This window comes from Tachypleus tridentatus, chromosome 6 (genome assembly GCF_004210375.1).
Source record: "Tachypleus tridentatus isolate NWPU-2018 chromosome 6, ASM421037v1, whole genome shotgun sequence".
NCBI lineage: Eukaryota > Metazoa > Arthropoda > Merostomata > Xiphosura > Limulidae > Tachypleus > Tachypleus tridentatus.
In genome coordinates, this window is record NC_134830.1 from 46,240,823 (window position 1) to 46,268,252 (window position 27,430).

General features: G+C 35.5%; 1 protein-coding gene across 1 annotated transcript; it reads right to left on the reverse strand.

Moving 5' to 3' along the window:
- Window positions 1-411: 411 nt before the first annotated feature.
- Window positions 412-25,428, reverse strand: cnir (cornichon-like protein). Its single transcript, XM_076504413.1, has 5 exons — window positions 24,974-25,428; window positions 18,844-18,912; window positions 4,609-4,721; window positions 2,334-2,474; window positions 412-1,039 (listed from the first exon to the last, which is right to left on the reverse strand). The coding sequence occupies exons 1-5, from the start codon at window positions 25,043-25,045 to the stop codon at window positions 979-981; spliced, it is 456 nt and encodes a 151-aa protein (XP_076360528.1). The 5' UTR covers window positions 25,046-25,428; the 3' UTR covers window positions 412-978.
- Between the last annotated feature and the right edge of the window lie 2,002 nt (window positions 25,429-27,430).

A 27,430-nucleotide genomic window follows, 5' to 3' on the forward strand; every position in this document is an offset into this window, starting at 1 on the left:
ATATTTTACTTTGTCATGGACAAAAAGTTGTTAGTTACAAGTTTCAAAGCTAATTCAATAAATATTTGTTAATCTTGTAACAAAGCAAGTTACATTACTTGAAAATTAAAAAATGTTTAACTCATAAATATTTGTGATCAGTTTGTTCCTTGTGATGCTGTTTCAATAACAGCTTCCGTGTGTTCTTTTTCAAAGTTTGTGAAGGGCTGAAAAACAAGTCATGGAAAGTAATATGTATATAAACAGAACTACTTATTGAAAATAACTTGTACCTTTAATCAGTTCGATATGAAAGCTAGCATATTTTACACTGAACATTTTTTTTTTCTTATATAGGCAGTTTAAAATCATTCTAGAAACTGTAATAATTAGAATGTTACACATTACACTAAATCAAGAAACCCTCAAAAAAGAAATCATAATTCCTTTTATTTTTGAACACTAAAACAATAATAATACAAAAAATATTTTCAATGTTGTCTACAAACAATTTTAAAATGGACATTTGTTCCAGCTCAAGTTGTAGCTATTGCAGTTTTCACAATACACAGAATTTATTTATTTTTATTTAGTGATAAAAATTTCAAATAAAAAATACACACATGTTAAACACTCGCATGTTACAAACTAAAAGATCATTAAATCAAAATATAAAAGTTTAAGTAAAATTTTAATTAATACTTAGTTAATTACTGGTAATTAATTAGTATATGTTATCATTGTTTTGTGTAGTTTTTTTTACTTATCTTTTAAAATTGATAATAAATTAAGAAATTACTTTTAAATATATACTTCTTTTCTATGTATAAGGAATAACCCAGCACTAATCGCAAAATGTATTATACCAATCATCATGTATGTAATGAATTTTAGTTTTTCTTTTTTGGAAGAAATTTAATAAATTTTTCTTTTTTCACAAAAATTTAAAATGTCCTTTAGTTGTTTCCCATAAAAATATTTAAGTTCATTCCAAAACTCTCAAAAATCTTCAGATGCTCCAGATGAAGGAATAGATTTAGTTAGGAGAGATATTATCATGCTGCAAGAAAAATAAACACATTGTCACTAATTAATAGTTACATACTACAATGAATAACATGCAAAAATATTTTTAAAAAGTAAACAAGTCTTCAAAATATGTTCTTACTCAATCTAATCATTTACACAAATATGTTTTAAAATCAATCTTCTTATAACCTATCTGGATAATTATGTTAAACAATAATGAAAAAACAGTAACTAACAAAATAAAGTTCAAGGAGCATATTTGCAAGTCAGTTTTAAAGATTATTCTTGTTTCTGTTTCAGAAAATGTCAAAATATCACACTGCAGTAACAAATACAATTAAAAAATGTACAATTTCTTTCCTACACTATATTATAGATGGGAAGCTTAATGAATGGTAATTGAAAATAATCAGAATATTTATAACGTGTATACAGTGAAACCTCATTGGTAGGGAACACACTGACAAGCCAGAAAAATTTTTTATATAGAGAAATCTTTGCAATAAGAAATCTTATCAATACTACATATATTTCTATTTCATATCAAGACAGATGTTTATTACAGAAGACATGGACTTCCTATGGGTACATGATTCATTAATCCATTTACGACTCTACAATAGTGAAGTAGAAATAGATCAAAACAAGAAATGATGTGATAATTACTGTCCACAAGACACTAACGCTCACAGTGGGTACTAACTTATTATCATATTTCTAGAAAAAGACCTTCACTAATAGAAGGCTCTGGTTTCTTAATGACCATCACAGCAGGGATGCATGTACAAACAATATACAAGGGATATCAAGAGAATATATGAATGATTCATGCTAAATTTAAATGATGTTAAATATTCCAAAATGAAGAAACAGAAATAAGTATAATTAAAACACAATGTTGTTTATACAAGAAAGCAACACATTTTACATCCAAGTCACTGGCTTCATCAGTGATGATTTACATGAAGATAACGACAATGTCACTTTGATTGTTCAATTTGAATAATCATTTATGACACACAAGATAAACTCAGTTTATTGTACATACACTGCTTTTTGCTTACCCCCTTTCATGTCTTCTCTTACTACTTTGCACCCCAACCTTTAGCAATCAATAATGCATGTTATTAATACTGTCCATATTATTTGCAAAGTGACTGCTTTGATTATCCAAATGTCTCTATAACTCGAAAGAGTTATTTCATTATAAGGTTTCACTCTATTACACTTGAAAATAATAAATAAATACATGTAAATAATATAATGAAGTGATTTTTTTTCAGACTATACATATTAATACTTCAGTATATTAAAAACTCACTTACCAATACAGATATATAAAAAAAAATATCAAATAGAAAGCAAGGCGGATCAGGGAATCTCTTGTATGCTTCTTTAAGTTTCCACGATTGTGTATTTCTGTTGGATCATAAATCCCAAAGTTGCCAGATGGTACGTGAATAACCCTAAAAGAAAAAAAAAAAAAAAATTCATGTATCTCTTATTCTCTACAAAAAACTCAACCATATTACAGTCTTCTCTATATGCATATATTCAATGTATCACCTAAACAAGAAATAATAAAAATGATAGTGATTTTCAACTACAAAAAACACTATTTTTGGTTATTAAACCAATAGTTTTAACCATCTCTGGAAATTACTTATGCACATTCCAAAATTAGTGAAATAGAACAAAGAAACAGGCTTAAATAATACATGCATCCATATGCAGGTCAATAACATAAACTGATATGCTAAATATACGTACTTCACACACTTAACTCCTCTCTGTAACTCGAGAGGCTTATAATGCTATTAATTTGGTTCCAATACCCAAAGTGGACACAGCACAAATAGATCATAGTGTAGCTTTGTACTATATACAAAAAAACACTTGACAGCATGACACAATGCTGATATTTTCTTACAACTGTAAACATCATTCTAAGTTAAAGAGTATAGAATGTAAGGTAGAAATGCTCTCATATGTACTTTTCAAATATATTTTAATGTATTATGCATGTGTGTTTCTTTAATTTAAAAAAACCAACAAAATTAACCTTGTGTAAGGAAAATGAACCATTCTCTGGTTGGCCATTTGGGTAACCATAATTTTAGTTTATTGCTTTATACTGTACAGTTTTCATTGTACAATTTTCTGCAAGGGATGGTGATGTTGATTTTATACCCACCTGAACAAACTTCCTACAGAGTCTCTACTCTACATGCATGCATCACAGAAGTCCATTGAAGCTTCACAGAAGGGCCTGATAGTATGGAGTAATTAAATGTACAGTGATTTCAATTATTTCAGATATCCTTCTCATGAAAAAAAGCCATTAATTTCAAGAAGTACCTGGAATTTTAAAACTTTGGCTTATAAGCCTTCATTAACTCAACTTTTGTTTATTATCTTCTTAAAACTGTAATGGCTTTTTGGGCCAGAGGATTTGCTTCCTTGGTTTCAGAAGCTACATGGTGCCTTTTGATTCTAGATAGTTTAATTCTACCTAATCACTGACTTGATTGTACACCATTCACTATCAGTAGGGTTTGAACAAAGACAAAATGGGTAGCAATAGCCTAGTACATTGTGAAGAAAACCTTGGACAATTAATCTACAAAACTATGTTTATATGTTTTAGGTACCTTGTGAAGAACAAGAACAGTTTTTAAGTGATATATTTTGCTGACAATATTTTAATATAGCTTTCATGATTAGTAAAAAAAAAGTAAAAGTTGTTATAAGGCTTTCAGAAGTCTTATAAGCACTTCTACTTTTTACTACACTGAAGATATGGGTCTGTTGCACAATCAAGGAACCATTCTTCAGCTGAAAGATGCCATTGTGATGGGGATTCAAGTGGTTATTTAGATGTCTTGTACTATAATATTCAATGCCAGCAAGGTTGGATGTACAAAAAATAGTGGTAACATGGAAACAGATGCCATAGGGGAATCACTATTACCATTTCTCAAAAACCCATGCAGTACACTTCCTATGATATCATATCCACAAACATAAAATATTTTGTGTGTATGTTACATGGTGCACCATACACACTGTTCACTGAGTTTACTTTAAAATGCAACATCAGAAGTAAAGGAATCAAATTACATTAACACAGTAGTAGCTTAATAAATAATAATTTATTAACATTGCAATCTTGGCATTTTGACAGTATTTTGGTTCATTTTCTTCAAGTGTGTTACAAAAAAGGTGTATAAAGCTTATATTCAAACAAAATGTAGTAACATAAGGTTTATAGATAAAAAATATTGTCATCTGAGAGCACTGAAATTGTACAAGTGAGGTTTACTATTTAAAGAAATTGCAATTTACTGTTGAAATATTATTTTTTCTACAACAAAAATTGTGCTTACAAATAAGTTTGTTACTTTACTACTATATATTGTGTTAAATAATCATAAGTCCTGAATCAACATGATTATTTCTGATATAAAAGCAGTTCAAGTTTATAGAATTAATTAATTGATCAATAATTAATAATTCCAATTTATTTAAGAAAAAATTTCAAATGATTTTTTTAATCCATTCACAATTATTAACTATCTTAAATAACTGAAAATTACATACTTGTAGGCTTGCCAAATGGTCATTGGTATATTTAACAGGAAGAGAAACCAATGAAATGTAACTAGAAGGAAGAAGGTTAGAACACCATTCCCAATCAATTCTGGAATAACCCACTATCATACAAAAAAAAAAAAAAAAAGGGCAATTAGAACTGTAGCAACGAAAGATTCAAAGTCTCATGTACAACATAATTAATACTTATTTTATGAAGTTATGGTGATAAACCTGTATAATAAAAAAACTATAATGAAACATTACAAAAGTCAATGCTATCAGTCTCTATTTGAAACTTAAATTTTCCTCTTTTAGTAGAAATAGTTCTTTTATTCATTAGTGTCTCTTAAAATTTCAATATTATTAGCATATTTGTTTTTTCCTGGTTTTGTCTTACGATAAAGAAACTAGCAACCAACAACTATTTCTATTTCATGACCCAACATAAGAGAACTGGGTACAATTAGTAGTTTCTTGTTAACTGGACCTATAGGCACACACGCTTGAAATACTTACCTCAATCACAATGAATAAGAGGTATGTAATACAGTAACTTCTACTTATTAGTTATCAATGTGTATTAGATTCTATAAAAACTCAACATAGATGAACAGTTAATTCAGAATTTAATTTACAAATATAATATGCTGAATTGCACATTTTATTTCATACTATATATTACAGATAGATAAAAAATAGTGTTATAAAAGATACCCAGTTAATGTTTGTAACTTTCCAGCTTGATCATTTTACCAAACATTAGTCCCTGTTCTGCTGCTGCATAGTGTTATAAAAGATACCCAGTTAATGTTTGTAACTTTCCAGCTTGATCATTTTACCAAACATTAGTCCCTGTTCTGCTGCTGCATAGTGTTATAAAAGATACCCAGTTAATGTTTGTAACTTTCCAGCTTGATCATTTTACCAAACATTAGTCCCTGTTCTGCTGCTGCATAGTGTTATAAAAGATACCCAGTTAATGTTTGTAACTTTCCAGCTTGATCATTTTACCAAACATTAGTCCCTGTTCTGCTGCTGCATAGTGTTATAAAAGATACCCAGTTAATGTATGTAACTTTCCAGCTTGATCATTTTACCAAACATTAGTCCCTGTTCTGCTGCTGCATAGTGTTATAAAAGATACCCAGTTAATGTTTGTAACTTTCCAGCTTGATCATTTTACCAAACATTAGTCCCTGTTCTGCTGCTGCATAGTGTTATAAAAGATACCCAGTTAATGTTTGTAACTTTCCAGCTTGATCATTTTACCAAACATTAGTCCCTGTTCTGCTGCTGCATAGTTGCAAAACTCATTATTTTACCAGTAGTGCTATTTAACTTCTGATCAGTAAAAGCTATTTATTAAGAACAAAACTAAAATCCAACCTGAAAATCAGAATAGTTAATTAAATATACATTTCTACTTGAATATGTTAGAATGCACTGGCTCATTAGTTGGGTGCAATATATTCAATATAAAACTGACAACAGACACTAGAGAATTAAACCAACATAATACATAGTTGGTCAACAAATTGTTAAGTTTAATTTCTTTTTTTGTAAATATCATAATAATTATTTAAATATATCAGTTATCAGTAAATATGTTTTTACGTCTGTGTATAAATATTTAATTCTAATTCTATTTGTATCATATGATTTTGCTTTTTCATGTCAAACAAAGTTTTGTTTGATTTCATATGAAATAATTTTGATATCCAAGTCAATATCTTTGTTTTCTAAGCAATAACCTCTACAGTCTAATTAAGTTTACCTTAATTGGGCTTGTATTAAATAATTAGCCATCAGCAACACAAGTTATTTTTTAAGAAACTTGTTATTCACATTTTTTTATAAAAGCAAACACTATTTTCTTAGAAATATATCCATTCTTTGTAAGAAAAAATTAGTAGGTCTAAATGTTTTTGTTTAGAATTCTTTTAAAACCTACACCCATATTATATTACACTTATCACTTTTCATTTATTGAAGACACACTGCAATATGCACTTGGTCATTAGGATTTCTCACTCTGATATCTTTATTCAGCACTTAAGTTAAAAAGTGTGAGGTTTAATAAATAATTGAACTTGTACATATAAAACCAAACTGTTCATAAAATCCTTTCATCTACACAAATATTACTGACCTTTGTAGCCTCTAAACAGTGCCATCTACACTAAGTATTCAACTGGAATTATTGTATTATACTTTTTACAGTACTGTTATTGCATCACTTTCAGTCTGTTATTTACCTTTTTCCAACATTTCATTGTTACTTTCATATTTGCTTGTATGTCCTATAGTTTTAATTATGCTACAAACTAATGAAACTCCTTAAAGAAATATGCTCCTTATATGTTGTTAAGGGTCAATCTTTCAGTTCAAATACAAATGACTGAACTAAATAATTATACCTATAAACAGATTGATGTATCACAAGATGTGTGAAGGTGTTTCTAAGCAGTAAGCATAATGGCACAAATACAAATTAGTAATGTAGGTATCAGCAGTGTGGTATTACTAATTTTTCTCAGAGCAATGATATAGGCACACAGCATATCAGAAGATTTGACAAGATATTTATTAAAATAGTTATAAATTTCTTCTAACTCACTTTGTTTGAGTGAAATATAACAGACTGGACTTAACACAAAATAAACAGTTTTCATTAAATCACTAACACAAAGGTGTTTATACTTCTTTAGAATGATTGATAGTCACTTTTACTGTTTTTCTTCAAACAGTGTCAGTCAAGACTGCACATCAGACTGATTAAACCAAACATTATTTACATGGCTGGTCATTCACACTCAAACATAAAAGTCATAGCCTTGACATATCACTTGATCTAACAATAAAAAACACTACTGTCAACAAGAGCTGGATGATTATTGGACTTTGATAAGATTGTCCTGCACACTGATGAATTATATTCAACTAACTGAGACTTGGACAGTTAGAATAATAAACAACAGTAGCAACTGGAAATTATAATTTTCCTATACTGAAAATGTATTTCTGACAGGTACTTACCTCCCCTCAAAAAATTAGCTATGCTGCCCTCTGTATGCAAAACAGTTTTTATGCATACCACAAGTCTTCTGCCTCCACTCCATAGGAACTGACTGATTCCAACAAGTCTCATGCAACATCCCTCCACCAATAACAATGCCATATACTCTCATGACACAGCTCCCTGTATTCAGTTCTACCACATTATAGCTGAGTTTTGCAAAAATGGAAGCATTAGTGGGGAGAAAGGGTTGAAAGTGTGAACAAAAGCAAGTACCTAAAGGAAGTACATTTTCAGTATATAAAAATTATACTTTACAACATGGTACATTATCTCCAATCACAAAATTAGCTAAAATCCCACAGTAAATAGGTTGAGGGATTGGTGCAAAGTAAGAAAAGAAGCATCTAAAGGGCACACCTTGAGACTAGAACCTGATTTGAAGATCTGATGTGGGACACTGCACTATTTCTGAAAAAAGGTGTTATATACATGAGCAGAAAACAAAGGAGCACATCCAACTAGTGTGGGAACAAAAAACACAGCAGAAGTTCCACAAGGTATAGTGGCTAGAGTGCAATCGGCTGTACTTAGCAAGTCAACTAGATACAAAAACCGATGCTCCTTTTAACCGACATCTATGAGAGGGTAGGATAACTATCACACTGTATTCACCTGAAGTTCAAGATATAGGAAGGAACCTCAAACTCATCTGACTCCAGAACAGAGTATATATTAATGTATCAATCAAGGAACATAACATTCAGAATCAAAAAGAAGTGTACCATAGAAAAATTAACTCCTAAATATCAAAAGTGACCAGAACCAACCCAGGGACAATAACGTTCTTGGAATAATGTACGTCGAGGGAAAGTAGATGAGAAAGAACCATGACAATTACAAGTACCTCCACCATGACTCACAAGTCAGATGTAGAATGGTTGAGGGAGGAAGTCATACATCCATGATACATGTGTGAGGACTTGCATCAGTTAATTCTACTCTAAATCCAAATCCCATTAGTGGGAAAAGGAGTAGCTACCCTCACTAGCTGCTGAGGTTTTAGGGTGAAAAGAATGGTCTAAATAAAGGAGAAGATATGTGGGATGATAAAGAGTATGTGGAACTTTGATGTGTTTACCTCTGATGTCTATACATTAATAGAAGGAAATAAGTTTTAAGGGAAAGGAGAAACAGAGTATTTGGAAAATGGTTCAAACAGAGGCAAAGGGGAACCACATTAACATCCTAGCCCAGAAGGGCAGCCCACCATGGAGGATGACTAACCCAGAAGGAACAGATCAACATGTAGAGCGTAGAGGAGGTTAAAAACTCTATGGTGTAAAAAAAAAACAAAACAACAACAACAAAAAAACAGTGCTTGATAACCAGAAATCAAGGAGACAGAAGATCCCTGATCAAAATGTCAAGTAAGAAATCTCATAACATGAGGAATGGTGGGCTATTTAACCAAAAACCCTCGAGTCAGAGATCAATGGTGGAAAATGTATAATTTACACTGATAAACTTTTATGGAGGAAGGGCTGATAAAACAGGCCAGAAACAAAGAAGGGAGGGAGAAAAGAAAACTTTAGCAGAGGGGTAACTTAGAGCAGGATAAGTCAAGGAAGCCACAACTGAACTGGCCAGTAAAGAGCAATAAGAACTTGGCATTGAGTGGTATGGATGATCAAAATCACCCAGTGAAGGAAATGAATGTGAAAATGAACATCTGGTATTTGTTAGTCCTATCCTGGCTGAAAGCATTTACAACATGGAAACAAAGAGAGCTTGAGGTATGTAACAAATGCATCATTGTGAGGAGTACTACACTGAAGGCAAGGCTAGAGGAAAACCATAGGATTGAGAGACCAATCTGTCAAATGGGAAAGATGATCTGCAACATGACCAAAATTTGAAGAGAAGGTTGGACCTGACTGAGATGGGTGTTGAAAAAAAAACAAAAGCCAAAAGGATCACTTAAGGGGAGGTCAAAGGAAAGATTCCTGAAAACTTAATTAACCAGCCCACTTTGGCTAAATCAGTCAAAGCTCAAACCACCTAACAAACAATGCAGTGCTGAAGCAAACTTAAAGGGTAGTGTGTAAAACTGATAAATCAACCCTTAATGGACGAACTGAAGATATGGTTACAACTGCTAAGCTATCGGTATGTGTAAACAAGCATTTTTGATGTCCATCTTGGTCATATAAAACCTGGAGAAAAAGCCCACCCAAGGGTGAGAAACAATTCCATGGTAAAGTGAAAAAAATTAAGAAAGAGATTGAGGTGAGACAAATCTATAACAAGCTGCCTGTCTGCATTTTTCTTGGTGAAAACAAACAGCCTGGAATAAAAACCAAGCTGATTCACACATTTGACGACCTGTTCAAACAAAAGGTTTTGAACCCACCTCTGACAGATGCTGGCTGGTTATGAGATCCCAAGATCGAGGGAAGGAAATAGGTATCTGTGACAAATGAGGAGGGAAAGGAATTGTAGGACAAGTCCATTTGAGAGAATCTAAATAATTCACTGTGATAAATCATTGCAAAAGGGGATTAAACTTGCATAATCAAGCTTACAGGGGTTTGGTATCTTATTTTCTTTGACACAGACTGGCACTGTGTCAACATTACTGGTGACTTATCTGGTGGATTTCAGTCCAGTGGGAGCACTCTACCCTTTCTTCCTTGGTAGCTCATTGACACAGGGATTCCACATGTAATTCTTAAGTGTTCAGGATATGGTCAAAAACATATCACCTAAGAAAAGAGGCTATACATAATTCTCAGAGATAAATGGGCAGCAAATAAACTGTGAAAAGGCCACATCCTGACTCAGAAGATCCCAACAACAGAAAAAACATGTGTACGGCAAAAGTAAAGGATGATTGATTGATTGATTGATTCAGTGTTTTATGGCACAAAGCAGAGAGGCTATCTGCGCCAGACATTCGGTAAAAATGTAAAAAAAATAAAAAAATAAATAAATAAATGTAGTAACAGACATAAATGGAAATGAAGGTAAAACAAAAAAGTATAAAACCAATATTGACACCTAGTCTACAATGTTAAGATAGAAGGCAGAGTATAAGAAGTTGTAAGGTATTTACTCTAGCAAAAAGGTAATGATCATAACCCACCAGGAAGACTAACAGGTAAGTTCAAGAACCACCGTCAGTCACCTGAAGTTGGTCTTTCCAGTCCTGGTTCTGGGTTATGTGAAATAGCAGCCATTATCAAAATGTAAAATAATAGAAGTTTTAAAAGACATATAGCAAAATCGTAATAATGAGTTGCCAAACGTCCAGTAAAAAGGTAAAAGTAAAGTAAATGGAGTACAATTTGTAAAAGTAAATGAAGGTAAAACAAAACAGCAATTAAAACAGAAAATGGTGTAAAACCAATGGTGACATCCAGTCTTCAAAGTTGTAAAATATTTACTCTAGCAAAATGGTAATGATCATAACCCGCCAGGAAGACTAACAGGTAAGTTCAAGAACCACCGTCAATCACCTGAAGTTGGCCTTTCCAGTCCTGGTTCCGGGTTATGTGTCATAGCAGCTATTATCAAAATGTAAAAGAATAAAAGTTTTAAAAGACACTCCGCAAAATCGTAATAATGAGTAGCCAAATGTCCAGTAAAAAGATAAAAGTCAAGTAAAAGGAGTAAAATTTGTAAAAGTAATTGAAGATAAAAGCAAAATGGCAATTAAAACAGAAAATGGCGTAAAAACCAATGTTGACATCCAGTCAACAAAGTTGTAAAGAACAACCTGTAGCAGAATGGTAATGATCATAACCCGCCAGGAAGACCAACAGGTAAGTATAAAAACCACCGTCAGTCACCTGAAGTTGGTCTTTCCAGTCCTGGTTCGGGGTTATGAGTCAATATGGCCAGTACTAAAAAGTTAAGCAGTAAAAATGTGAAATGATATGCAGCAAAAGTATAATAACAACTCGCCAGGATGACTAAAGAGTAGTTCAAACAGTAGCGTTAGTCACCTGAAGTTGGCCTTTCCAGTCCTGGTGTCGAGTTATTTAATGTTCTGGCCATTGTCCAATGTCAAATTGAAGGAGAGAGATTAAAACTGTAAAAAAGGAACCACAATTAAAAAGGTGTAATGAATAAATATGCAACACTTAAATGAGATTAAAAAGATTAATGGCCATTAAAAAAATTAAAAACATTATCAAGGTGGACAGAGTCACCATCACCAATAACTCTGTTCAATGTCACAGACTGACCCTGGGAAAAAATATGTTTAAAATATTGCCGTCGTTGAGAATTGTAACGAGGGCAAGAAAGTAAAACGTGGCTGATAGTGATTTGAGTGTTACACAAACTACACATTGGTGCATCAGTTCCAGATAAAAGAAAATGATGAGTTAAAAAACTGTGACCAATGCGTAGCCTAGTGAGAACAACTTCCTCCTTCCGAACTTTACGGAAGCTAGATGGCCAAAGTCCAATTTTGGGTTTGATTTGAAAAAGTTTGTTGTCACGTTGCTCACTCCAAGTGGACTGCCAGCTGGCACGGAGCCGAGCCTTGAAGACAACACCATAGTCCATGTACGGAATAGACATAGGAGTGATGGTGCTGAAGCAGACATATTTAGCTGCCATGTCTGCAAGCTCGTTCCATGAATACCAACATGGCCTGGTATCCAGAAAAACTGGATTGAAGTAGCTGCTAATGAGAAATGGGCCAGTCGGTTTCAAATATCAGCGAGAATAGGATGTGAGCTAACGTGTAGCGATTCCAAGGCAAGTATAGAACAAAGCGAATCAGTATAAATAGTGCAGTTGGAGTACTGCTCAGCTGCAATATGATCCAGGGCAAGAGATATGGCATACAGTTCAGCAGTGAACACAGAAGCTGTAGAAGGGATTCTGCACGCAACTACTGACCCATAGCAAATCATAGCAGAGCCCACTGAATTACCTGATTTGAAACCATCTGTATAAATGGTAACTGAATGATTGTTTGAAAGATATTCATTGAATAAAAGACGGTACTTCTAATCTGGAGTATCTGCCTTTTTTAGATGACTGAAAGAAAGGTCACATTTGGGGGCTGTAATAAGCCATGGTGGGATGGGCCAACCTGTGGAATCTGCAATGTTATCCAAGGACAGACCCAATTCATCCAATTAGCCGGATCACGAAGGCCAAATGGAGCAATGACAGATCGTCTGTTCTGAAAAAGTACTGCCCGCCGAGGAAGGAAAACACATTTCCAGGTGGGATGCTTTGGTAAGGAATGAAGTTTCGAAGTATATGGTAAAGATAGTTGCAAACGGCGAAGGTGTAGAGAAGGTTCATGAGATTCAATGTATATACTTTGAACTGGAGAGGTACGGAAAGCCCCAGTGCAGAGTCGAAGTCCTTGGTGATGAATGGGGTCCAGCATCTTTAAGGCCGAGGGTCTGGCAGAGCCATAGACCATTGATCCATAATCGAGTTTCGATCTAATAAGAGCACGATATACCTTTAACATTGAACAGCGATCTGCCCCCCAACTGGTAGAAGAAAGGACACAGAGGATGTTCAGTGCTCTTGTGCATTTGAGCCGAAGCTGCTTTAAGTGTGGTATAAAGGTCAGCTTATGATCAAAGATAAGCCCCAAGAACTTGGTCTCCGGGACCACTGGCAGCAAAACTTCACCGATATGAAGTTCAGGATCAGGGTGAATACCCGTCGACGGCAAAAGTGCATGCATACAGTTTTGGAGAGAGAGAAATTAAAGCCGTTCGCCAGAGTCCACTTCTGTACACAATTGAGGGAGGTTTGTAGTTGCCGCTCAATATATCTCATGTTTGACGACTGACATGAAATGTGAAAGTCGTCGACATACAGCCCATTCGCAACAGTGAGAGGGAGTTGTTCAGTGATGGCATTTATCTTTATACTGAAGAGTGTAACACTCAATACACAGCCTTGAGGGACTCCAAGTTCCTGTACAAAAGAACGGGAAAGTGTCGAACCCACACGAACTTGGAATCTCCTGTCTATTAAAAATTTTTTAATAAACATGGGTAGATGGCCACGTAACCCATATGTATGGAGGTCTCGCAAGACGCCATACCTCCATGTTGTGTCATAGGCCTTCTCTATGTCAAAGAATATTGATACAAGATGTTGGCGGTTGAGAAAGGCTTCTCTGATAGATGTTTCAAGACGAATTAGGTGGTCTGTGGTGGAGTGCTGTCGACGGAACCCACACTGGGTGGCCGAGAGGAGGTTGTTTGATTCAAGGAACCAAACAAGACGAGCATTAACCATCCTTTCTAATGTCTTACAGAGACAGCTTGTCAAAGCAATTGGACGATAGTTTGAAGGAATCTTGGGATCTTTCCCTGGCTTAGAGAAAGGTAAAATAATAGCCTGGTGCCAGGCATCAGGAAAAACATTCTCCTGCCAGATCCAGTTGAAAACAATCAGAAGGACATCAAGAGAAGCAGGAGATAGATGGTGCAGCATGTCATAATGAATATCATCAGGTCCAACAGACGTACTGGCAGACCGATGAAGGGCCATTTTTAGTTCCACCAGGGTAAAGGGACAATTATAGTCAAAGAAACAGTCAGTTCGAAAGGAAAGAGGTGATCGCTCTGCCCGAGTCTTGATGGCCAGGAAGGTGGAGGAACAAGCAGAAGTGCTAGATACCCGGCAAAAGCTTTCACCTAGAGTGTTAGCGATGTTCCGAACATCAGTCACCTCCTGACCATCAGAGAGTAAGATCGAGAGGGGGACAGAATTGTAGTGCCCATTAACCTTTCAAATCCTGTCCCATATGATCTTGGAACTGGTGGTAGAAGATATGCTGGTTGTGAACTTAATCCAAGATTCCTTCTGGCTTTGACGTCTTACCCACCTAGCATGTGTACGAGCCCGTTGGAAAGCAACCCGGTTTGAAAGTGTGGGATATCTACGAAAAGTATCCCAGGCCCGCTTTTGAGCCTTCCGTGCTAAGTGGCAAGCAGGATTCCACCACGGACGAGGATATCATGGAAAACGTGTCGAGGTTTTAGGAATACACTGAGCAGCTGCATGTGTAATACAGTCAGTTACCGCTGCTACACAGTCGTCTATTGTTGGCTGATTTACGATGGCAGGATCAAGTTCTGCGAGAGCAGTGAAAGTGGACCAGTCTGCCTGATCCAGCTTCCACAGGGGCACGCAGGTAGGGTGGAATCGACCACGGCCAGTCTCTCTCAAAAGGATCGAAAAATGATCACTGCCTAGTGGATTACTGTCAATCCTCCATGAAAAATGGGAGAATAATGAAGGGGAGCAAACTGAGAGATCAATAGCAGTAAAGGACTGACTAGGTGCATGAAAGTAAGTGGAAGAACCAGTATTGAAAAGAGAAAGATTGTGATCAGAGAGCATCCGCTCTACAGATCGGCCACTCCCATCAGTAATAGCACTTCCCCAGAGGGGATGATGTCCATTAAAATCCCCTAGGATTAGAAATGGAGATGGCAATTGTTCAACGAGAGCATCAAGATCTGATTGATCATATGTCTCTCCAGGGGACAGGTACAGAGAACAAACAGTGATGGTATGACCCAAGGAAACACGAATGGCTACAGCCTCCAAGGGTGTGTTGAGTGACAAAGACAGGGTGGGCACGTGTTGATCAACCAACAGTGCCACCCCTCCATGTACTCGACCATCACACAACCTGTCATTTCTGTACAGAGAAAACTGCCGAATGGAGACAGTATCAGCAGGTTTGAGAAATGTTTCTTGTAAAGAAAGACAAACAGGATGGTAGGAAGCAATCAGCGTTTTGATATCATCCAGATTAGAACGTAAACCTCGACAGTTCCATTGTATCAAGGTGGCCATTTTTAAGAACGGGTAGGTGAAGTGGCTGGAGAACCCTTCGGTTTACAATCATGTCTTTTTTCTTTACTGTCTTTAGTCGGAGGAGGTCTATCAACCTCCATGGATCCTGCTCTGGGTCGGGTGGGCAGGTTTTTGTTATTGGAAGGGGAATCCAGTGACTGAGGATGCGAACGAATAATTGTTTTGTCTCTTTTGGTGGGAGAAAAAGATGTATCAGAAGATATGCCTGCATTTGAAACTGAAGGACGTGGATCTTGAGGTTTGTTGGAAGGTATGGGAGGAACAGAGATGGGTGTGGAAGTCGATTCATCAATCTTTTTAACCACGGAGGTCAAAAGGCTTTTCATTTGTTTTGAAAATGATTCTCTTGAAGGCACAGAGAGATCTGTCTGCACTCCCACTGTAGTTGTGGAATGAAGTGCAGCAGCATGTGTCCGAGATGAAGTTGTGGACAGCAATTTCTTAGCCTCAGGATAAATAATGTTATGTGTCGTTTTCAAACGCTGCACCTATTTTTCCTCCAACCATTTTGAGCAAGAATGAAAGTAAGAGGGGTGAGAACCATTGCAGTTTATGCAATGTGGGTTCATGTCACAGTCATAGGCATCGTGGTCCTTGCCTCCACAACAAGCACATGTCAGGGAACCACAACAAGATGTCTTTGAGTGGCCGAATCTCTGACATTGGAAACATCGAAGAGGGTTTGGTATGTATGGCCAAACCCTGCAAATGAGATAACCTGCCTTGATGGTGGCAGGTGCACATGGTGAAGTAAATGTTAAAACAAGGGTATTTGTTGGCAGTGTAACTCCATCTTTGCGAGTGGAGATACACCTCACTGCAGAAACTCCTTGAGTGGAGAGACCAGCGAGAATCTCTGACTCAGGAACGTTCTTCAAATCCCTTTCAACAATAACTCCTCGTGAAGAATTCAAGGTAGCATGGGGTGTAACCTCAATAGGTATATCCCCAATTGCCTTTGAATTCAAGAGGAGTTCACTGTGTTGGGATGTGGATGTTTCAACCAATATGTCACCAGATTAAAGTTTCTTTACTGACATTGGAGAGCCAGCAAGTCCCTCTAGTCCCTTTTGAATAAAAAAAGGGGACATTTGCCCTAAAGGTTTTTCCGAAAGAGAATGTAATATAAGAAAATGAGGTACATGTGTTACTGATGTTGAAGATTGCTGTTCTGAGTATTCAAGGCGTGGTCGCTACCCATTGACTGTTTTTTTACAATTTTATTTAAATTGTTTAGAGGATCCATAGGAAAAAGGAAAAATTTCGGTACCCACTGACCCCACCCACCATGGAGCCCTACAAGGGGACGCACTGCAAAGTCACACAAGGACAATGCAGCAACGCCAGGGTTACGTGAGCACTATACCCAAACACCAGCATCAGGCACAATGTCCACAACACCCGTTGAGAACTTCCAACACTGGTACTTGGTTGACTCTAGCCCAAGTGGACCAGCCGATTGACCCATGGGGGGCCACCCAAAGGCCGCCCATCTACAGGAATTCGAGGCCAAAGTGGTGTGTTAGGGTTGGACCCCTCAACCACCAGGATCCTCTCCTCCCCTTCACGGGTCGCCACGCACGGCAAACACGTGGGTGGATGTTTAGATCCCAGAGAAGGTAACCAGATAGAACAGAACCTTCCCTGGGAGGTCCCCTCACCACGTACAGGAATCCACACCGAGGGGAGTAAAGGATGACAAAGGAGCCAATGTGGTGGTAATAAGGGAGAGGCTGTCCCTTGAAAAACTTTCAGGATTTTCGTGGATAGCCTCTGAAAAAGAGATGTATGGTAAATAAATACTATACAAGGGAAGTAAGGGCAAGACAAAGGTATGGAAACTTGGCATGGGTTAAACACATTGGAAAATCAGGGAGTGCCCTCCTAAACTGATAAAACAGACCCTAACAACTGAGTGTCTATCAATGGGCGGTCTGCACGAATGTCTGCCAAATCAAACCAATCAGTAGCCTTTGGAAGGCAAGGCATGCTGGTACTTTCAACCAGTTGGAAAGTAAAATGTTCAGCATGAATCCTTATATCTGGAGAAGGTGAAAAAAAATAAATGAGAAGAACAAATTAGTGTATGGTATCTCAAGTGAGTATCATTACTACATGTACTTAAAACGAGGATATAACACACTATTATGAGTAAACTTAGCCCAGTAATTATACCAATTAAACTACTCTCAAATTATTCTATCAATTTTTTTGGTGTGTATTACTTTACATTTAAGGCATTACATATTTGAATAGTCTTTTAAACCCAATGAATGAAAGTTATTTTGTGTGTAATTTGTTTTGTTTGCAAAAATCTTTCAACTAAATTACCGTGAAAATAGTTTTCCTATTATAGAGACAAGGATCAAATTTAAAAGTAGACTTGGGTTTCCAACAACATTATTGTTGATGCATCTTTTGGTATAAAGTAAGCTACACTTATAATGTCAAGTCACACTGAAACGGTACTAATGTTACCATTTCAATTGGAAAAGAAGTCACAAAGATGCTATTAAATTTTTAACAATCAAAGAGTAAAATTCTTGACAAATACTTGTATAAAAAATAAATAAAAAAGTATTAAATTCATCCAGGTCAACTCTCTCTTTCCAGTAAAATACCACAATATATATATGGTCTCAGATTTTGGTTACATTGTAACCAAACAAAAATTTAAATTAACAGTGCACCCAATACTTTCAGATAAACCATTTCTTATATTTATTATGGTAACCCTTTTTAGTGTGAACTGGATTGAGTTGGTGAAATGCAGCTTTTAAGAAAATTTAGTTAAGTCTCTTCAAAATTAAGATAATGACTTTTTTCTACTGCTATATTATTAATTACCATTTTCTTTAATTAGCATGCTCATTGTTTAAAAGAACTGGTGAACCAGCAGTAGAATTTGATATTTCAAAAACAGAAAAACAGCTCTGAAATTAGATACGTATCTTAAAAACTTGTAACCTTAAAAACTTTTCATTGTTGGATACATTTTTACATTGATACTATCAATAAGTAAGAATGGAAAATAAGTACCAATAAAACTGCTTATTGTAATTTATGGGAGTTGTTATTTGTTTAAATTTTTAATGTTGTCCTTTACTTATTGTAACTTATAAAAAGCCCAAAGCAACCTCTACTCTGGTTAGATGTTAACTGAGCCACATAAACAAAGATATCTGGATGATAAATAACTACCATTCTCTCACAAAAGTGAATCTCATCCATGTACCAAAAACTATTTCACAATTGCACTTACAAAACTTGCTTTACATAACAGAGTAATTAAAAATTTTATGGAAAGTATTATCTAAAAGGCATGATTTACACCTAACTCTCACCATGTTGAGCTTTGTGCAGCACTGTTGTGCATTTAAATAGTCACATTCCAAATCTGACAAAGTTACAACCTGTGGAAATGTTAAGGTAAATAATACAAAAATATTATTCAAGTACACATACATAGATACCTGTGTAATAAAAAGTATATCTGCTTATAAATATATATCACTTTAAGTTTAAAGAATTATTCACATTGTCTCAAACCATATCTCTTAGATGTAATGTTAAGTGTATGGGTTAATATTTTGAATTTTATTTTAAAATCAGTGGTTTTGTTAAAGAATACATAAGAAGACATCATTCCAACCTTAAAAACATTGCTAACATAGTATTCTATATGCAATAATCATCCCATAATAGAGAAACTATTTATTGATATTATAAAAGCTAATTAGCTGTTCACCTAGTTTATTTATCCACATAACAAGCCATTCTTTAAAGACCTCCAAATATATATATATATATATATATATGGTCCTTAAAAGGATGTGTGTAAGTGGTTCATTTCTCCTAAATTGTTATCTTATTTTTAAACTAATTTTATAAGTATGTAAATATTAAAATACATGGTATAATTCCCATGGTACAATGTTAGCAATTTGGCTACCTGCATGAAACAACAAGTTAAAAAACCCAAAACAATGCAAAAGTAAAAATCACTGTAAAATGTAAAAATTAACCAAGGTAAACCTAAATAAACTTCACAAAGCTGTTAAAACTTAAACAGAATTTAAAAGGCCAATGGCTCTTAAAACTTTAAAAACAAGTAAGGTTGACAGTGTCATCATTGCCATTGACACTGTCCAGTGATAAAGGGTAAACCTGTGGAAAAAACATTTAAACTGATGCTGCTGTTCAGAGCTGCAACATTGGTATGACAGTAAAACATGGGCTATTATGACTTGAGTGTCAAGAAAACCACACATTGGTGCATCAGTCCCAGATAAAGGAAAATGATAAATTAAAAAAAAACTTTGATCAATGCATAGCCTTTCCAGAACAAATTCCTCCTTCTAATCCTTATGGAAACAAGATGGCCAAAGAGCAACAGAAGATTTGATTTGGAAAAGCTTCTTATCATATTGCTCACTCCAAGTCAACTGCCAAATGGCATGGAGCCAAGCCTCAAACATAGGATTGTAGTCCATATATTGCATAGGCACAAAAGTGATAGCACCAGAGCAGATGAACTTAGCTGCAATGTCAGCAAGCTTGTTCCTGTGAATACTGACATAGCTTGGTATCCTAAAAAACTGAATAGAAACAGAAGACAAAGGAAAATGGACCAGCTCATTTTGAATATTGATGAGAACAGGGTGAAAACTAATAAGAAGCAATTTCAGAACCAGTAGAGAGCTAAGAGAATCAGTATGAATAGTACAATTGATGTACTGCATAGCTTCTACATGATCCAGGGCAAGAGAAATGGCATAAAACTTAGCAGTGAACACAGGAACTGTAGAGGGGATCTTGTGAAAAACCACCAAAACATAACAAACTATGGTAGAGCCCACAGAGTGATCTGATTTCAAACTATCTACATAGACTGGAATAGAAGAATGGTTAAAAAGATGTTTGGCAAATAGAAAATGGTACTTCCAATTGAGTATATGCCTTCCTCAGATGACTCACAGAAAGGTCACTGGTGGAGATGGTAATAAGTGATAGTGAGTTGAGCTGACCAGTGAAAACAGCAGTCATCTAAGGACAGACCCAATCCAGCCAACTGCACCTGAACACAAAGGCCAAGAGGAAGAAAGGCTGATCATCTATTCCAAAGGACAATAGCCTACTGAAGAAGGAAGACACAACCTCAGGTGGGATGCTGTGGTAAGGACTGCAGTCTTAATGCATAGTGTAAAGAAATTTGCAAGCAGCAGAGGTAAAGAGGAGCTTTGTGTGACTCAGTGTAGAAACTCTGGACTGAAGAAGTGTGGAAGGGTTCAATGCAAGCTGAAGCCCCAGATGGTGAAGAAGGTCTGACATCTTCAAGGCCAAGATCCTGGCAGAACCACAGACTGAGTCCAGTTTAGATCAAGTGAGAGCACAATTAATCTTTAGCACAGAACATTAACCTGCTCCCGGAGGATGTTCAGAGCCCTTGTGCACTTGACACATAGCTGGCTGATGTGTGGAATAAAGGTCTACTTATGGTGAAAGATCAGCTCCGAGAACTTTGCCTTAGGGACCATAAGAAGAACAACATCATAAGGACAGAGATCAGAATTGAGGGTAAATGTCTCATTGGTGGCAAAAGTGTGTGCAAATGGTTTTAGAAAAAGAAAAGGTAAAAACTGTTTGTTGTGGTTCACTTCAACAAATGATTGAGGGCAGTCTGAACCTGCTGCTCAATAAACCTTATTCTTGATTGCTGACACAAGATGTGGAAGTTGTCAACATAGAAGTTATTTGCAACAATTGGAGGAAGTTATGCAATGATGGTATTAATCTTCATGCTGAAACATACAACACTCAAGATACAGACCTGAAGGACTCCAAGTTCCTGTAGAAAAGAACAAGAAAGTGTCAAACCCACATAAACTCAGAATCACTGGTCCATTAAAAGTTCTGTTTAAAAGTGGACACACAACCCAAATGAGTGGAGGTCTTGCAAGATGCCATACCTCCACGTAGTATTGTAAGCTTTCATAATGTCAAAGAATACAGAAACAAGATGTTGAAGTTGGAGAAAGGCTTTCCTAATTGACATTTCAAGTAGAATCATGTGTTCCATGGTGATAGAACTGTCCACAAAAAAGGGAGACATCTGCCCTAAAGGTTTGTCTGAAAGAGAATGTAATATAAGAAAATGAGGTACAGGTTTTACATTTGTTAAAAATTACTGCTCAGAATCTTCAAGATGTGGCCATCTACCTATGTCTGTTTTTCTACTACTTAAATTTTTTATTTGGGGATGCATAATAAAGAAAGAATGTTTCAGTGCCTACCAACCCCACCCACCATGGATCCCGACCAGCGGATGCACTACAATGCCAAACAAGGACACGGCAGCACTGCCAGGGTTTTGTGAGCACTATACCTAAACACCAGCATCAGATACGATGTCCACAACATCTGTTAAGAACACCCAACACTGGTACTTGGTTGACTCTAGGGGGGCACCCCAAAGCTGCCCTTCTACAGGAATTCAAGGCCAAAGTGGCATGTTAAGGTTGGATCCCTCAACCACCAGGATCCACTCCTCCCCTTTACAGGCCACCATGCACAGCAAAAATGTGGAATGATGTTTAGATCCCAGATGAGGCAAACTGAAAGACCTTCTCTGAGAGGTCCCCTCACTATGTAAAGGAATCCACACCAAGAAGCTGAAAAAGGATATGGACCTGAACAGAAGCCAAAGCAAAAGAAAGTGGATCCAGAGAGCTACTGAAAGGAATGGTGGGAACAGAGATAGGAGTAGATGTTGACTCATCAACTCTTTTAATCATGGAGGGCAAAAGACTCTTCATGTGGTTGGGGATGTACTACAATGCCAAACAAGGACACTGCAGCAACCCCAGGGTTTCGTAAGCACTATACCCAAACAACAGCAAACACAATGTCCACAACTTCCAACACTAGTACTTGGTTGACCACAACCCAACAGGAACAGTCAACTGACCCTGAGGGAAGCCACCACAAGGTTGTCCATCTACAGTAATTCAAGGCCAAAGTAGCATGTCTGGGTTAGATACCTCAACCAGCAGGATCCTCTCCTGCACTTCACAGATTACCATGCACAGCAAACATATGGGTGGACGTTCAGACCCGAAAAGAGGTAAACTGAAAGTATAGAACCTTCTCTGGTAGGTCCTCTCACCATGTACAGGAATTCATCTTGAGAGATAGATTTATTGTTAACCACTGAGGTGGATGTGATTACAGAAGATGAAACAGAATAATTTGCAGAAGGGTGAATATTGGATAATTAAGTTATGATTTTTTGTAATCTCAACATGAAGAAAAATATCAAAGTTTAGTTTTCATTATTTCAGATCATGAGGCAATATTTATGATTAATGAACTCAGAGAAAGAGTTGAAAGGTTATGTGGAAGGTATAAGTGATAAAGAGGAATTCATTTGAATTTGAATCAAATGTTCCCCAAAAAAGAAAAAAACAATAACATGGAAGATCAAATTTAAGTGGCTTGCTAAAAATCAAATAGATATTGATGAATAAATGTCACAAGTTTAAGCAGTTTGAATGAACAGATAAGGTTTGGTTGTTGCTTTGCACGAATCTATACAATCTGTGTTTTGACAGATAAAATGGAATACTTACAGTATAGAGGAAAAGCTAGGTTTTTATTAATTCAAAAAATGAAATTTCTAGCTTTTTTTACAATTTGCCTCAAAATGTTTTCATGATATGAAAGAAGCAAGTGACTGAAGCAGATGGACAGATAATTTTAATCCATAAAACAAATGAAGGTTTACCTGGCCAAGTCCTTCGCTTGTTTTTACACTACACTTTACATCTTGTCGTGTTGTTTGCAGAAGATTAGTTCAGCACTTTAAGCATACATGAGTATATTTTGTTGAAAGATCACCAAACAACAAGCAGAGTTTAGTTGTTCTATTTCAACAGTGTCCAAAGGTTAATTTTATTAGTATCCTTTGTGATCATATTCTCAGTAATTTCCAAAATCTTTTTTTATTTCATACTTCACATAAATAAGAATTGCAATGATGATCAACTACAAACTCACAGGAAAAGTGTGGGTTTACTATGATGCACTGTTCAGCAAATATAGGAAATGGCAATTTGTGTGAAAAGTTGTTGTCCAATCATCTTTAAATATTTGTTGGATATCCTAGCTTTAATATAAATTATTCAAGACTGAAGTGATAGATGGAATGTTTTCACCTTGAGATGTGAAAAAAACAAATTGACCTGACTGTATGAATGAGTGTTTAGGGGCAAGATTTTGGACTATAAAACTGACCTTTTTATATTTCTTTACGTCATAGTAAATTACCAACTTTGCACCTGACTGTCTAAAATAAGTTTGTTAGATCCACAAGAACACATTATTTATTTTTAAAATATTCTCTAATGTTAGGACAATATTATTTAGTACTGATACTGACAAAAACCACCTTTCATGTCGTGTTTAGCGTCCAGCCATGCTGCACTGGATGTCTTGTGCAACTGCATTCAGAATTCAGTTCCACATGCATGTTTGCCAATAAGCTTGTATATTTTCTATAAATTCATTAGTTATTGTTAACAAAGACCTCAGCTTTCGATATTGCACATTGTGACTGTATTGTGATATTACCATATTTTATATCCTAAATAAATAATATAATTAGGAAACAATAAAAAAGTAAATGCAATACAAAAATAAATAACTTGATGATGGTGGTTCAGTAGCAAAGAATATAAAGAATTTTTACACATTAAGTTTGTTATATTTTTTCTTAGTAGCATCTGATATCTATCAGTGCTACTTTTACAAAATGGAATGCAACTCCACCATTAACTCTATATAATGTTAACAATTGGAGTATTTTTGTAGGAGCTTATAATTGCTGTGTAATTCATCAAAACTAGTTCTCAACATGTTGCAATTTAAGTGTAAATATTTACAAATGCTAAAGGTTAAGTACCTGTCATCATTTAGTTCATTAAAATATATAGTTAGAAGATAATGAATCAGAAAAAAAAACACACAAAAATACTAATACAAAATATTACCAACATCTCCACTTGGCTGCCAGGTTATTGGGATAGTTATAAATTTTGTGGAATGTTTTGTTTTGATAATGTGATTGGTGAAGTTACTTTGAAACGCTTTAAAAAATTTTTTATTATCCTACACTAATCCAAACTACACTTAAAAATACCTTCCCCCCTATTCTCACAATTTCTAAACATTTCTTCCCATCTCCCAGCTTGGCTGGATTGTGTACCTCATGCTGCAATAAATAATTTATTTGTTAGACTGAATAAATACATATTTAATTTTTACATGTTTGAAACAGCACACCTCCATATTATACTTGAGGTGAGTCTTAGTGTCAGTAAAACCTTCTTGAAATTTAAGCTAATACTTTATAAAATTGTCTCTATGTTATACATATTAAAAAAACAAAAGATTAAAACAGATTTTTCAAAAGGATACGACGTAAACGGTTAAGAACAGAAGTGCTGCAGAATCAAACAAAGCTCCAACAAAAAGAAGTGCGTCTCCCATAATCTTACAAATGCCGTTTTAGTTGTAGAATTCACTATGACTGCACAGTTAAAGTTGAATTATGTAACTAATATTAAGTTACAACTTAAGGTCGATAAACTAGACGCAAACTTAATCTACCAACCTCTGGGATTTTCGCATACAGTAATATGACAATTTTCAGTAACAAATCTGTACGTATATATTACTTCTGCCTATCCCTATCAGTATAAACCGCACTCAAAACATTTAAAATTTTAATTAATATACACCGCTAACGTCCCACATCTCCCATCATCACATGTTCTCTATCTCCTTATTGTCACTTTACCGTTGAATTAGTTTTTCACCTTATAGCCAGAAACTGCACATAACCTGTAGATAACGTTTGCTGGCCTGTAGCTAAATGACACGATAATTGGTAATATTTGTTTCAGCACATTTTTATCCATTTAAAATAATGCCACGGTATTACATCAACCCATTTATTCCCTCGAGGAAGGAGAAATATTATATTTACAACTAAAGGAGTAAAAAAATATAATCATGGGAATCAACTGGTAAAGACAATTTTAATATCGTATATATTGAAAAACCAGGACTAAGAGAAAAGGAATTGTGTATATGGAAAAGCTAGTTGCTGTTGTCCCATTTTTTTTACTGTTGTCCGAAGAGAGAAAGCAGTTAGCCAGTAGCACATTATATTATCTATTATCAACGCTATGTGATTGACTGTCACTCTTGGTTTTTGTTTACTGTTACTCTAATCTTGTCTTATTCAAGTACTTGCCGTTTTACCTGCTTAAACTTTGAAGGTCTTGTTCTTTGATAATCAGGTAACTTTAGTTACTTTTATTTCGAGTATTAAGCACCACAGCTTATTTTGTTCATTTTCTGATTCACTGTCTAGGATTTAATTAATGCAGAAGTAATAGTTGATTTGTATTTGTCTCTTTTCTTTTAATTTTTTTTCTATAGTTTTTGTAAGATCCCTTCCGAGAGAAGACTTTGTCTGGTTGTAGGACCAACTGTAGAAGAGAAAATTGTAATTAAATTGAGCTAAGAACACAGATGAAAGACTTGGAGGAACCTTTTAACGAACATGTAGTGTTCCTCAACATTAAATGAGTCCTTTGGAACTTCTTACTTTGATCACTTACTGACATAATTGTATCACGACCAAAGCCTTCTTTGATCACTAATTATGTTAGATATTCTCCTCTACATCATATAGGCTTATAAGTGAAAGTTGAATCTTGTTATTTGAAATATTCTGATCGCATTTATGTTATCACCGTAAAAATCAGTCTCAAATTTGTCTGTCTAAGATCCTGTTTCAGTTTGGAGCCATAATAACATCGAGGAACAAGTTTCAGTGAATGAAGTATTGTTTCCAACTTAACCACTTCCTGAAATCAGTTGACATAGTCACGTTTTTGTTATGTGTATGATGTACTTAGACAAGCCAGAAGCTCTCTTGTATTTAAATGAGATTCTTTGATATTACACATTAACAAGAACCTCGAAACAAGTATTGATACAACGCCAGATATTTGTTCCCGTAAGTGCCACCTGTTTTTCATAAAGAAGATGATGTATTTTATCAATTAATTTTGTCAGTGTAGCACTCTATTACAATGTACTAGATTACATCTGTCATCAATATTTAACTGTTGTTTGGAATTGAGATCAACGCTACACAACGGGCTATCTATGTTCTGCCTATCACGGGTATCGAAATCCAGTTTCTAGTAGTACGAGTCCACAGACATATAGCTGTGCTACTGGTGGCTAACCACAATTTAACATCACTAGCACATTGTCACTATCCCCTTTTCAACACGTACATCATATACAGTCTGCTGACATTGGAATGTTTATCTGAATAATTGTAGTTCAATTCATAAATATCGAAGCTAGCTAACTAGTAATGCAGTATGTCTGTACCTGAGATACATAGAGAAGTTTAGAGAAATTAACACCTTAGGACTCTGAGCACCGCCAGTTACAACACAGGTTGAGAAACACGTCTACATATTCATTAAAAATGACAAACACACCATCACACATTTGTATGTGCCAAAGACTATGTATAGCTACAATCTGTGATGGGCACGTGGCACCTTGCTGCGTGGTAGGGAACACCCATGCTACCTATGGACTCTTTAATTGATTTTAATATTTGAGTGTCGAAATCCAATCATCAATGGAATCACTTACAGCGTAGCTCTTTTTAACAACAGCTGAAATGGCCTTTTCTTCAACATATTGTCCGAGATCAGAACGTTTAGTGAGTGGACAAGATCTCATCATGTGGTAAAATAATCCACTTTTGTTTATGTTATACTCTGAGACTCTGCTATATCACCATGTTATAGTCTTGCACTGTTGTGTTTCAGTTAGGAT